This window comes from Sturnus vulgaris, chromosome 25, assembly GCF_052056855.1.
Source record: "Sturnus vulgaris isolate bStuVul1 chromosome 25, bStuVul1.hap1, whole genome shotgun sequence".
In the NCBI taxonomy this organism is placed as follows: Eukaryota; Metazoa; Chordata; class Aves; order Passeriformes; family Sturnidae; genus Sturnus; species Sturnus vulgaris.
The window spans coordinates 3,863,680-3,874,858 of NC_142267.1; the positions used below are offsets into that span (position 1 = coordinate 3,863,680).

Consider the following 11,179-nt stretch of genomic DNA (forward strand, 5'->3'; position numbering starts at 1 on the left):
GTTCACTTGAAACACACTCCAGCAGCCACAAAGTGCCTGCACTGCCGTGCTCATGTGTGGAGTTGTACTCTGTCCCAAATAACCCAATCCAGGGTTGCTGGGAGAGTGAGAACCATGGCCTGAGTGGTGCCAGGGGGAGATCTCTGTACCCCCACACCCCAGAGTTGCAGCTGTGCTCTCTCCCCTTTCCCCCTCTACTTGCCAAGGAGGCAGAGAGGTTCCAGTTTAAGCATATGTGGAATGAGAAACTCCCAGTAAAATCTCACTCCAGGTCCCTTCGCCTCATAGAAAACAGAATTGTGTAACAGGTTTTATTTAACTTGACTGCTGCAAGTAAATTTAAAAACAAACTATGAGAATAAAAATACATCTGCAAATGTAAAATGCCTTTGTTTCAAAGGATGGAGTTCAACTGTACTTGAGGATTCAACACAATGAATTCTACAAAAAATAAATACAGATCTGTAGCTGCTCAGCAGGTGGGACTGGGGGTCCAGCAGCGAGCACAGCCGCGTGTGCCGGGGTGCGTTATTTATAGCTCAGCAGAAATGCCTCGGGCTGCAGCGCTGTCGGGAATTGGACATTGCTCCCAAAAAAGCAGCAGCTGCCCCGAATTGTGGGCCCCTGCGGCCCCCTGCTCTGTCCACGGGTGTGACACCAAGGGGCAGTCGGGCCCTGCGCGGTCCCTGCTGGCACGCGGCGATCTCAAGGCACTGTCAGTGTTCCAGGCTGGAGAACAGCCCGGCTTCCCCGTGGCTGAGGGGTGCAGCAGCGTCACACAGCATTGGGGCAAAACATGTTTCTGTAAAGCTGTGAAGACGCTGATGCTGTAGAAATGGGGCTCGGATGCTCCTCGACCAAGGGGCAAGCCTGGAGGAGAGACATCGAGTACACGGGGTTTCCATCTCTGAATTCAGTTTAAATGCAAGTTTTTCCTCTATTAGCTAAAATTTAAAGACCAAAAAAGAAAATGCATCCAGCTACACCTTAGCTTCTGCCACACTTCAGGGCTCTCCTGAAGGTGCAGCACTTGCTCTCAGGGAGTCATGCTGCAGGTTCAGCTGTTTGCTTCTTCCAGAAACGTTCCACAAGTAAACTGCACACAGCTGCTCTTCAGCGAAGGTAGATAAACAGAGCCCACCTGGCCAGGGCACTTGGGCAAGTATAAAGGCAAATCTTACACAAGCCAAAATAAACTGCAAACCTCAAATAAAAAGAAGAAAAAAATCCTAAAGTAACTACCTTTCAATCCCAACACGTGCACAGGAAGCCTGTCTCCCTCTGAGGCACAGAATGCAGGGGGGTGTCCACACCACTGCCCTACCAGATAGACCCTCCCAAGACAGCAACTGAATGAAGGAGTTTGGTGGCAAACGAAGCATTACAGGGTGAAGGAGCTCCCAGTGAAAGGTGTCGGGTCACAAGCCGTAAGCAGCAGTGCTGTGGCACGGTTCACCACGAGCGCTTTCCCCAGGGATCAGCTCTTGGATCCCTGTGGGCAGCGCGGCGCCATCTCCTGCCCCGAAGGGCCGAGGGAAGCAGTGGAGGCCTCGCTGCCTGCGGGCCCCACAGCATCACATTCAACAGCCAGAGTTCTTGCTCCCTCTGTGATCAGTATGGTTTTGTTTCCAAGCACTGGTTTGCCTCAGCCTTCTCTCAAAGCAGCCCGGGTTCCGGATGAGGGACTCTGCCAAGCCGCTTCCTGTGCTAAGGCAGCTCATTGAGGTTCTGGTTGTGAAGGTTTTGGTTCTGCCTGCTCAAGCTGATGGTGTTGTCCAGTGTGATGCTGTCGTCCTCCTGTGTGGTTTCTGGCATGAACTGCCGGAATATGCTGACGCTACCGTGCCAGAAGATGGGCTCAGGGAGCTGGCCCACGATGCTCCATGTTCGTGTCTCAGGGTCGTAGGCTTCCAGGACGTCTGAGAGTTCAAACGTGTTATCGTAGCCCCCCGAGACATAGAGCTTCCCACCGAGCACAGCCACGCTGCCCCCAACGTGAACCTGCAACATAACAATAAATACACACCGTGATCAGGGGGTGTCTGCCTGATCCAGCAGCTGATCGAGGGGGTCGGTGGGCTGTGGGAGCTGTGTGCCTGCCAGCTGCGGGCTGGGCTCTGAACCCGTGCTGCCACAGATCTCACATGCTAGGCTGCACACTCAGACATGCCACCACATCCAGGACTGTCTTCCCAGTGACTCCAACACACTTAAACCAGCTCCACATGCAAGGGGTTCTGATTCTAAAAAGCTCTTGGTTTTCCTAAGGTAAATGAAACTCAATTGTAACACTTCAGACATCCCAGAAGCAGGAAAATGACCTACCTGAAGCATGGCAGGGATTTTATCCCATTCATTCTTTGATGGATTGTAAACATCCACTTCAGCCGAGTCATCTCTGGGGAAGAGAACACAAAATCACTCTTCTGCATTCTAGAAACACTGCTTGAGTTCTTCATCAAAGCCAAATTTAGATGGGCAGGGGGAGAGAAGAGCTGGGGAGGCAGCATAATCCCCCAAGGCTTCTCTTACCCACCCTGCTTGGCAGACAGGAGGGCGACAGTGACAGGTGAGGGACGTTTGCGACTCAGAGACACGCGCTGCTGACACAAGAATGCATGGAGGACAAGGTCAGGGCAGCTGGAGAGGAGCTGTCAGTCTTTTCAAGACAATCCTGGTACAGATGGGATCGAGATGCTACAAGGCAGCTCCAGGCGGGGCCAACAGCCAGACCAGGGTCTCCTCTCCCAACTCTGGGTCAGCTCTGGAGCAACTGCAGAGAGCACCTGAACCTCACTGCTGGGTTTTATCTAAAGTTATAAAACTAGTCCCAGCACGAGGGATCATCACTCAGAGCCTTTAGCCTGAGCTATAAAACCAATTTTCTACTTCTACTTGCAACCTACTCCTCTGCCCTCCGAAGATTATCCCACAGCTCTACACGGAGCAGCAGCCCACGTGCAGCACGTGAAATGAGGGAGGAACACCTAACCCCGATCATCTCCTCACTGACTCTTGCAGATGCAAAGTGATCCAAAAATCCTCAAGTGTCAATCATCAGTATTTTAAAAAGGGTAAGAAAAAGGAAATTCTATAGAAACAGGTTGTGACAAGGATCTGAGCAGCTGCAACACCCTGGCAAGATGGACTGAAACCAGCTGACCAGGACAGCCGCCAGCAAGACACTTGGCTGGACCTGAAAGGATCAAATAAAAAGTCTTGGGCCAAAGTTGCTACTTCAGGCAAAGCCAAGAGGAGATTAAAAAAAGAGAAGTGCCTGGAGGCCATCACAGAAGTCTGTTTGCTCAGAGTCAACACAGGGAGATGAAATGCTCCAGCCCTAGCATGCCTTCCCGTTTATTTTTAATTAAGCGGATAACTGAAGTATTTGCGCCACCAGGACAGCTTCAGATGGGTAATTAAGTCCCAATTTGGAAAGGTGCTTAAAAATAGTGACCAATCACTTCATCTTCAGTGCTCTTATCTCTGCTGAGACGGAAGATGTCCTCTCCTGCATTAGAGTTTAACGTTTTCTTGGAGCTTATGTGCTTATTTATAGCAATGAGGGGGGCTGAATGAGGAGCTGAAGAAACCGAGAAGCCAATTTCCCAGCAGTGCTGCTGACTCCAGACGGATTTACACCTGCCTGCTCCCCAGCCCTGGGATACACTCAGACATTTTTACACAAGTTTATGGGCAGCTCTTTGAGGCCCACCAACACAAGGAAAGAGGTGTTACAGCCCTCCCTGCACCATCAGGGGAAACACAGCCATGCTGTCCCAACCCAGTGCCCTCCCTCCACCACCTCCAAAATCCTTCCCAGGGAAGCTTCAGGCTCTCCTCATGGGGACATGGGGAGGGAGGGAAGGGATTGCTCCCATTACTCACCGTATGAAGTACATGAGACCATTGAGTGTGACGGTCTTTGGGGCGAAGGACCAGGGGGGCAGATGGCCGCAGTTGACAAGGGACCAGAGGTCACTGTCGGGATCATAGCACTGCATGACCATGGATTCTTTGCCAGCCAGGGAGCCGATGGCAAAGAGTTTCCCACGGCACGAGGTGGTGGAGCAGTTGTCCATGGGATACAGCATGGGCTGCAGAGCCTCCCAGCTGTCCAGTGTGTGGTCATAGCGCTCCGTGCTGTCGGAGGCAACCACGTAGAGCAGCCCGTCCAAGACTGTGGAGCTGTGGTATTCCCTGGCTTTCAGCATGGGCGACACCTCCGTCCACTCATTCACACTGGAATTGTACCTCCAGACGCAGTCGTACAGCCTGGACCCGTCCGAGCCCCCTGTGGCACAGCATGACACACATCAGGAGCCTGGCTCCATAACGGGAAGGGTGATAAGGATATGGCTAGGCTCGGTACACGTGCCACAGGGATTTTAAAGGAAGTTTTGCACTGTTTCATTCCCAACAAGTCAGGGAGGATTTCTCCCATGTCATTCCTAGACCATATCCAGCTGTGACTCAAAATGAGTCTTCCATGTTTCACTACCTCCATCCTCTAACACCCACTTCTCTCTCTCCCATTTTGCTGTCGCTGCCCAGAAGCTGCCAAGGCAGTGGCGGTATTGCTGGCAGCTTGGGAACCTCCCAGCCTTGCCTGCATCACACTGACACTGACCAGAACAACCCAAGATCCTCAGCAGCAGCCTTCACACAGCTCCCAGAAGGACTGACCTGCCTGTGAACACTCCAGGAAGCTCCCATGGGACATAAGAGCTTCTGTAAAAACATGCTGCGTCCATGTGGTAGCCTGTCATTCTTACAATCCTGTCCTTAAAGCAGGGCCTTGTTTTCTGCTTATGACTAGAGAATCCCCAGTTTTCTGTTCATCTGCATTAAAACTTGCTCTTCAAAACTCTGCCGGTGTGTCCTGCACACCAAGGGCAGGCTGCTCCACAGCACTTGGTGTTCTGGGCCTCAGTTTGCTACAGCTGTCACAGAGATGTAGTTCAAATGAGACATTTACATGCAGCTTAACAAACAAATTTACATATCGGTGTCACCTTGACAGAAGTAATTGTAGCCCGAGCAAGGAGGCAGGATTTGTGCAGGGGAAGGTACTGTGACTCACAGGGGCTGGCAAAGGAACTTGGGGCTTTCTGAGATGCCTCTGCCTCAAGCATGTGCCTAGCTTGTGATTCAAGGGGCTCTGAACCTGAACACCTTCTTCAAAGAGAGAAACTCAAAACCTTCTTACATCACCCCTGTCCTCAGTGACGGTTAAAAAGTTCTAACTACAAGATCTGTGACTTCTGCCAGCATGCTCAACAGCATTAGTCATGACAAAATAGCTCCTGGACTGAGACCAGCTGCTAAATCCAGCATCGACTCCAGGAGACTCCATGCCTGCTGGCAGGCTGCAGGCGCCCAAGCCAAGTCCCAGACTCTCTGCTACCCAGGAAAAGCCAAGTGTTGCTGCTACAATCTACATATTTTCAACAGAACCCTCCACCCTGGTGCTTCCCCTCATTCCCTGTATGCCTTACCAGTGACATAGATATCATTGCCCAGCGCAGCAACGCTGTAGCCTCCTCCCAGGTGCTCGGGGAACTCGGCCAGGTAGCGCCAGTGGCCAGTACGTGGGTTGTAGCAGTCAACGGTGACAAGCTCATCGCAGTCACGGTCGCAGCCACCAACGAGGACAAGGATCTCAGCGAGGCCAGTGGAGGGCCGGGGCCGCATGCGGGCACAGGGCCCCCGGTCGTGGCGGTCAAGGCGGGCAGCCTGGAAGTCGCGGGCCTCACGCAGGAGGCGCAGGCAGGGAGGGCAGCGGGCCACCAGCGGCTCGCTCTCCACGTGGGCCAGCAGGTAGAAGCGGCGCACAAAGGGCAGGCGGACGTGGGCCAGGAGCTGCGGCAGCAGCGGGGCACGGGTGGCGGGGTCAGCGCGCACCCAGCGCAGCGCCAGCTGAAAGGCGGCCTCCTCCTTGGGGATGCAGAGCCCGTCGTCCCGCAGGTAGGAGAGCAGGCGAGGCAGCGGCAGCCGCTCCAGCTGGGCTCCCAGCTCACTCACATGCCTCAGGACAAAGCGGTGGGCGGCAGCTGCCAGCTCCGGGCAGGCGAAGGCCTCCGCGAAGTCCTGCATGTCCAGGGCGTTGGCGGGCTCCAGCTGCCGCGCCAGCCAGGCACCGCAGGCCTCCTTGACAGCGGGGAACTGCAGCAGGTCGGCGGCGCGCAGCAGGCGCTCGGCGATGTCGGGGCCCAGCCGCCCCACGCGGCCGGTGTAGGCGAAGTCGAGCAGCCGGCCCAGGCACTCGGGCTCGACGCCGTGCAGCCGCACACGCTCAGCCCGCGACTCGCGCAGGGCCCCGCCGAACATGGCGCGGAAGTATCCCGAGGCAGCGGCCAGAACGGCGCGGTGAGCCCCGAACTCTCGCCCGCCGGCCACCACCGTCACGTCCAGCAGGCTCCGCTCGGCCCGCAGCGCGCTCAGACCCCGCAGCAGCGACACTGCGTGTGCCGGTTCTCCCGTCGCCGCCGCCGCGTTTGAGGCTGTCGCCGCCGTCCCGCCGGTGCCGGTCGCCATGCCGCCGTGCCTGCGGGGAGCGCACCTGGGTCACGCCCTGAGCGGAGCCGCTGGGACCGACCCCCGAGCGACTCCCGGGCGATAAAAGAAGGTGGAGATAAGGCAAGGAGGCGGCGGGTGGGCTCAGGGAGCCCGTCCCGGCTGCGATCCCCCGAGAGCGGCCGTTGCGTAACGCGGCGGCGCTGGCAGCGCGGTGCCGCTCGGGCCGGTCCCAGGGCCCCGCAGCTACCGCGCCCAGCCCCGCGCCCTTGGCCCCGGGCTGGCGTTCAGAAGGAGCCGCCCAATGGTACCGAGGGAACACAAGACCGGCCCGAGCACAGAGAGCGCTGAGAGAGCTCCGCTCTGAGTCCGGCTCAGGTACCGCCGTTAGCGCGGGCGGAGGGTCCGGCTAGGGGTTGAGGTTCCGACTCACAGCAGACACTCCGGCGCCCTGCCCGTCCTACCACCGCCAGGCCCCGCAGCGAACCCAGGGCCATTCCGTCCCGCCTGGTCCATAATCACCTGATAAGAACCACTCCCGGACTCCACTCACCGATCCGCTCTCCGCCCTTCTTCGTGCTCCGCTTCCCGCTCCGTTCCCGGCTCCCGGCACCGCCCCCGCCCCTCCGCCGCTCCCAGCGCGCCCCGCGCCCAGCACTGCGCACGCCCGGACTACGGCTCCCGGCGGCCCCGCGCGGGCGGCCGCCCCTTCGCCGCCTCCCGCCGGCACCGAGCGGCTCACGGTGTCGGCACTGCCCGGCTGCCGCCGCCGCCGCCCCGGCCCCGCCCGCGTCACCCGTGCCGGGACATGGACTCCGACTCCTGCGCTTCGCCGTTCGCCCCGGAGGTGAGCCGGAGTCCCGAGGGGAAAAAGGAAGGGAAGGGAGGAGCAGGGAGGGAACAGAAGGGGAGGGGGTCCGTCACCCGCCGCCCGGCCCGGCCCGACCTGGCCCGGCCCGGCTCTGTCCGCCCGCCGGTGCCCGCTGCCCGTTCCCCGCCGCGGGGCGGGGGGCCGGGGCCATCTTGTGCCGCCGGGGCGAGGAATGGCGGCGGCGCCGCCCCGCCGTGCCCGCTGCGGGGGGGCTGCCTGGGGACCCGGTATCGACGCCGGGGGGCGATGGGGATGGGGGGGGCACTGTCCGGTTCCGCCGCTATGGGGGTGGGGAGGCGGTGCGGGGCGCGGCGGGAGCGGCGGTGCCGCCTCCCACCGGCGGGCCCGGCCCCGCGGCCGCCGCTCACCCCCGCCCCTTGCAGGACTTCTCCCCCGGCTCCCGGCGACACCGCACCGTGGAGGACTTCAATAAGTTCTGCACCTTCGTCTTGGCCTACGCCGGCTACATCCCGTACCCGCAGGAGGTGAGTTGCACCGGGGGGCCCTGGGGGCACTCGGGGGGCACTCGGGGGCACCGGGCTGGTCTGTCAGACCGGCTGCTCCAGCAGTCACGGCCCCGCGCCGGGCCTGAACAAAAGGGGAACCGCGGCGGCTGGAGACTCTGGGGACGGGGCGGGTGGTGCCCGGCGTGGGCGGGGTGAAAAACGTCGGATCCGGCATCGCTCTTACTGCTCCCCGGGCTCGGGAGCTCTGGTCGGAGAAAGCCCCGGGGTGGCGTGTAGGGAGAGCGGGAGCGGCAGCGCCCCGGGGGACGGTGGACAATACCCAGAGGAAAAGGCTCAGCGCCTCGGGGACAGGGCACAGTGCTTCAGGAGACAGGGGACAGCGTGCCTGGGGACAGGGGACACCACTCTAGGGGACAAGGCACAGCACCTCAGGGATGGGGCAGAGTGCCCTGGGGGACAGGACAGTGCCTTGCCCACATGCGAGTCTGCTCCGGGTCAAACTGTTACCTATTTCCCCGACGTGTTCCAGGAAACACCGCTGAGGAACAGCCCTAGCCCTCCCAACAGCACTGGAGGCACGATTGACAGTGATAGCTGGGACCCCCGCTTCAATGACACCCCCTCCTCTGTTTCCCTGCCCGCCAAGAACAGAAAGAACTTTAGTCAGCTTAAGCGAGCAAAACCATACGGTTCCCTGTTCCAGCGGGCAAAGACCAGCAACTTCCTGCCAGAGAGAAAGCAAATCGATAAGATCAGGAAGAAGAAAAAGCTGAAAAGAAGGGAAACAGAGGTGTCTGCAGAGGAGGACTATGAGGAGAAGCTGCTGGATCTGGAGGCAGAGGACTCTTATACAGAGACGCCTATGAGCCCCTCATCAGAGGGTGACCCTCAGTCTGTGACTGAGCACTGCTCAGTGTGGGACTCTGACACCCCTTCCAGTGTCTCCTACTCTGCTGTGACGGCTGAGCAGACAGTGGAGATCCAGAGCGTGGGCAAGCGAACAGTCATTCGGCAGGGCAAGCAAGTGGTTTTTCGGGATGAGGACGGCACTGGTGATGACGAGGACATCATGGTGGATTCAGGTAGGTGGCCTGGCTGTCCAAGAGAATTAGTCAGGTGGAAGAGTGGTCCTTTACTTATAGCCTGAGCATAATGCCGAGGAGCACTGCCTGGGTGGAATTCAGAAGCAATTGGATTTTTGTGGGGAGGAAGATGGGTTGGCTCTTTCTGCAATTAACTGAGTGAAGAGCTGCAACTTTATAGAAGCAGCCTCTTGTGTGCTGCTGAGAGTCTCTTCCCGTGCAAGAGAGACCTGGAAAAAGGGGCAGAGTGCCTGTCGTTGAAACGCAGGTAGTTAATTTAGCATGAAAGGAGAGAAAATTCCTGGTGTGAGAGGTGTCAGCCACTAAAAACGTATCTTTGACATTTGTCTTTGCAGATGACGACTCATGGGACCTGGTCACTTGCTTCTGCATGAAGCCTTTTGCTGGGCGGCCGATGATTGAGTGCAACGAGTGCCACACCTGGATCCACCTCTCCTGCGCCAAAATCCGCAAGTCAAACGTCCCAGAGATCTACATCTGCCAGAAGTGCCGGGACTCCAAGTTTGACATTCGCCGTTCGAACCGCTCCCGGACCGGCTCGCGCAGGCGCTTTCTGGACTAGCGGGGAGGCACATGCTGGTGCGCTGTGTGGGTGGGCGAGCTGTGGGTACCGGCCGGGAGGCCGGGGAGCGCTCCCCTGAACTGCTGCTGCTCAGGCAGGAGGGCTGCCCAGCCGGCCTGTGGCCCAGGAACGAGGAATCGCCGAGCCGCGGGCAGCCGGAGCTGGGAGCGGCCGACTGGGCAGAACTGTGGCAAGAGACTATCTCGAGGGACAGATGAAGCTCTCTGAGTTCCGTGGAGTTTTGTCTGGTTACGATGACTGGGTGATGTACAATACCTTTGCCAAGTAGGTTTTCTCATCCCATTGGGAAACTGCAAATCTTCTCTGTGCTAGAAAACTCCTCCTCCTCCCAAAGAGGGAGGGGAGGAGGAGGGAGTCTGTGTGAAGAGTCTGAAAAGTAAATGGCCCTGTGTTTTAAATTCATTGTGATATTATACCTGCCCATTTGTCCGTATAGATCAACCTTAGATATCCCAAGGCTCCGTAGGAGTCAGCCTCAGTGCTACCGGCCTCTGTGTGATCTGCTGCTGCTTCCACAGGCCTGAGCATAGGGAAGTTCTGTCATTTGGCATCATCCAAGTGCAAACGAGACTCAGGGCTCCCTCCCGTGCCAAGGGACAGTGCCCTGGCAGGAAGGAGCAGCCCTTTTCCTGGACAGGCAGTGTGGGGGGTCAGTGGCATCAGATTCCTTCCTAGAAGGTCTCTTCTTACAGTGATTTTTTTCGTGATTTATTTGCATGATCAGCTCAAATGTGTGTATGGGGGGAAACTGCTCAATTTCCTGTCCCTTCATTAACCTCTATGGTGCTGTTTTAAGAAGATGACTGTCCCTTTTCTCAGCCCAGAATTCAAACATGGGCTGTAAAAGGGGACAAAGGAAATGTAGAACCTGGCAGGTCTGGTTTGGAATTTGATCACGTCCATCCAAGTATGACAGCTGAATTGACTTTTGCTTTCGCTGTTTGTTTTTTGAAACTGGACTGTAACTAAAAAGCCAGAATCTTTATTCTATTGGTAGCAATGACACATATCAAAGTGAATGCAGGCCATGCAGCTACAGGATGAAGTGCAATGAGGATCTGTCTGGTGCGGAGTGGACAGGAGAACACTGAGGCCCTGGCCAGCACTGCAGACAGGACCTCCTGGGCTTTAGCCCACGGGAAATCCCTTCAGGACCACGATGGGAAGTCACAGCTCATACACAAAGCCAGGGAGATGCTGGCATTGTTCCTCAATAACCAGACAGATCCACACAGATCACATAAATCGAGTTGATGTTTTGAGGTGTTTCTCGAAGTTACACTTGAACAGTGTGTGCTCTGTCCAGTAAGAGGCTCAGAGAAGCACTGGCTGGCACAGTGGCTGCAGCCAGGCCAGCTGTGCCAGCAGGAACACGTCCCCATGAGTTCTGCAGTCACACAGCATTGGAGCACTGCCTTGTCTGAGGACTGGCTCACCAGATGTGTCCTGGTGATGACTGAGGGTCTTGCTAGCACACAGGGTCAAGTGCCCTCCTTCAGACATCAGCCCCGGGGCTGCCAAAGCCTCAGGCAGTCCAGTACCACAGGGGCTCCACAGTGTGGGGCAGGGCGACAGAAGTGCACAACATGCAACTGTTCTCTCCTGATTCTTGATAAAAATCTTGTTCCACCAAGCTGTA

At 57.4% G+C, this 11,179-nt stretch overlaps 2 protein-coding genes across 2 annotated transcripts; one reads left to right on the forward strand and one right to left on the reverse strand.

Moving 5' to 3' along the window:
- Positions 1-297: 297 nt before the first annotated feature.
- On the reverse strand, positions 298-7,150 carry KLHL21 (kelch like family member 21). Its single transcript, XM_014883916.2, has 5 exons — positions 7,070-7,150; positions 5,499-6,547; positions 3,889-4,294; positions 2,326-2,398; positions 298-2,001 (listed from the first exon to the last, which is right to left on the reverse strand). Exons 2-5 carry the CDS (start codon positions 6,535-6,537, stop codon positions 1,708-1,710), a joined length of 1,812 nt encoding a protein of 603 aa, XP_014739402.1. The 5' UTR covers positions 6,538-6,547; positions 7,070-7,150; the 3' UTR covers positions 298-1,707.
- A 42-nt stretch (positions 7,151-7,192) lies between these two features.
- Positions 7,193-9,942, forward strand: PHF13 (PHD finger protein 13). The gene is made up of 4 exons (XM_014883934.2): positions 7,193-7,363; positions 7,771-7,872; positions 8,384-8,936; positions 9,293-9,942. The coding sequence occupies exons 1-4, from the start codon at positions 7,325-7,327 to the stop codon at positions 9,517-9,519; spliced, it is 921 nt and encodes a 306-aa protein (XP_014739420.1). The 5' UTR covers positions 7,193-7,324; the 3' UTR covers positions 9,520-9,942.
- Positions 9,943-11,179: the final 1,237 nt, after the last annotated feature.

What these genes read in the sequence shown, in the direction of transcription:
- KLHL21 (XM_014883916.2), bottom strand. Translation starts at nt 6,537, where the DNA reads ATGGCGACCGGCACCGGCGGGACGGCGGCGACAGCCTCAAACGCGGCG. An exon ending in GGTCTCATGTACTTCATACG is followed by an intron (nt 2,399 to 3,888) that starts GTGAGTAATGGG and finishes TCTCTTCCCCAG; the next exon opens with AGATGACTCGGCTGAAGTGG. An exon ending in AAATCCCTGCCATGCTTCAG is followed by an intron (nt 2,002 to 2,325) that starts GTAGGTCATTTT and finishes GTTATGTTGCAG; the next exon opens with GTTCACGTTGGGGGCAGCGT.
- PHF13 (XM_014883934.2), top strand. Translation starts at nt 7,325, where the DNA reads ATGGACTCCGACTCCTGCGCTTCGCCGTTCGCCCCGGAG. An exon ending in ACATCCCGTACCCGCAGGAG is followed by an intron (nt 7,873 to 8,383) that starts GTGAGTTGCACC and finishes GACGTGTTCCAG; the next exon opens with GAAACACCGCTGAGGAACAG. An exon ending in GGACATCATGGTGGATTCAG is followed by an intron (nt 8,937 to 9,292) that starts GTAGGTGGCCTG and finishes TTGTCTTTGCAG; the next exon opens with ATGACGACTCATGGGACCTG.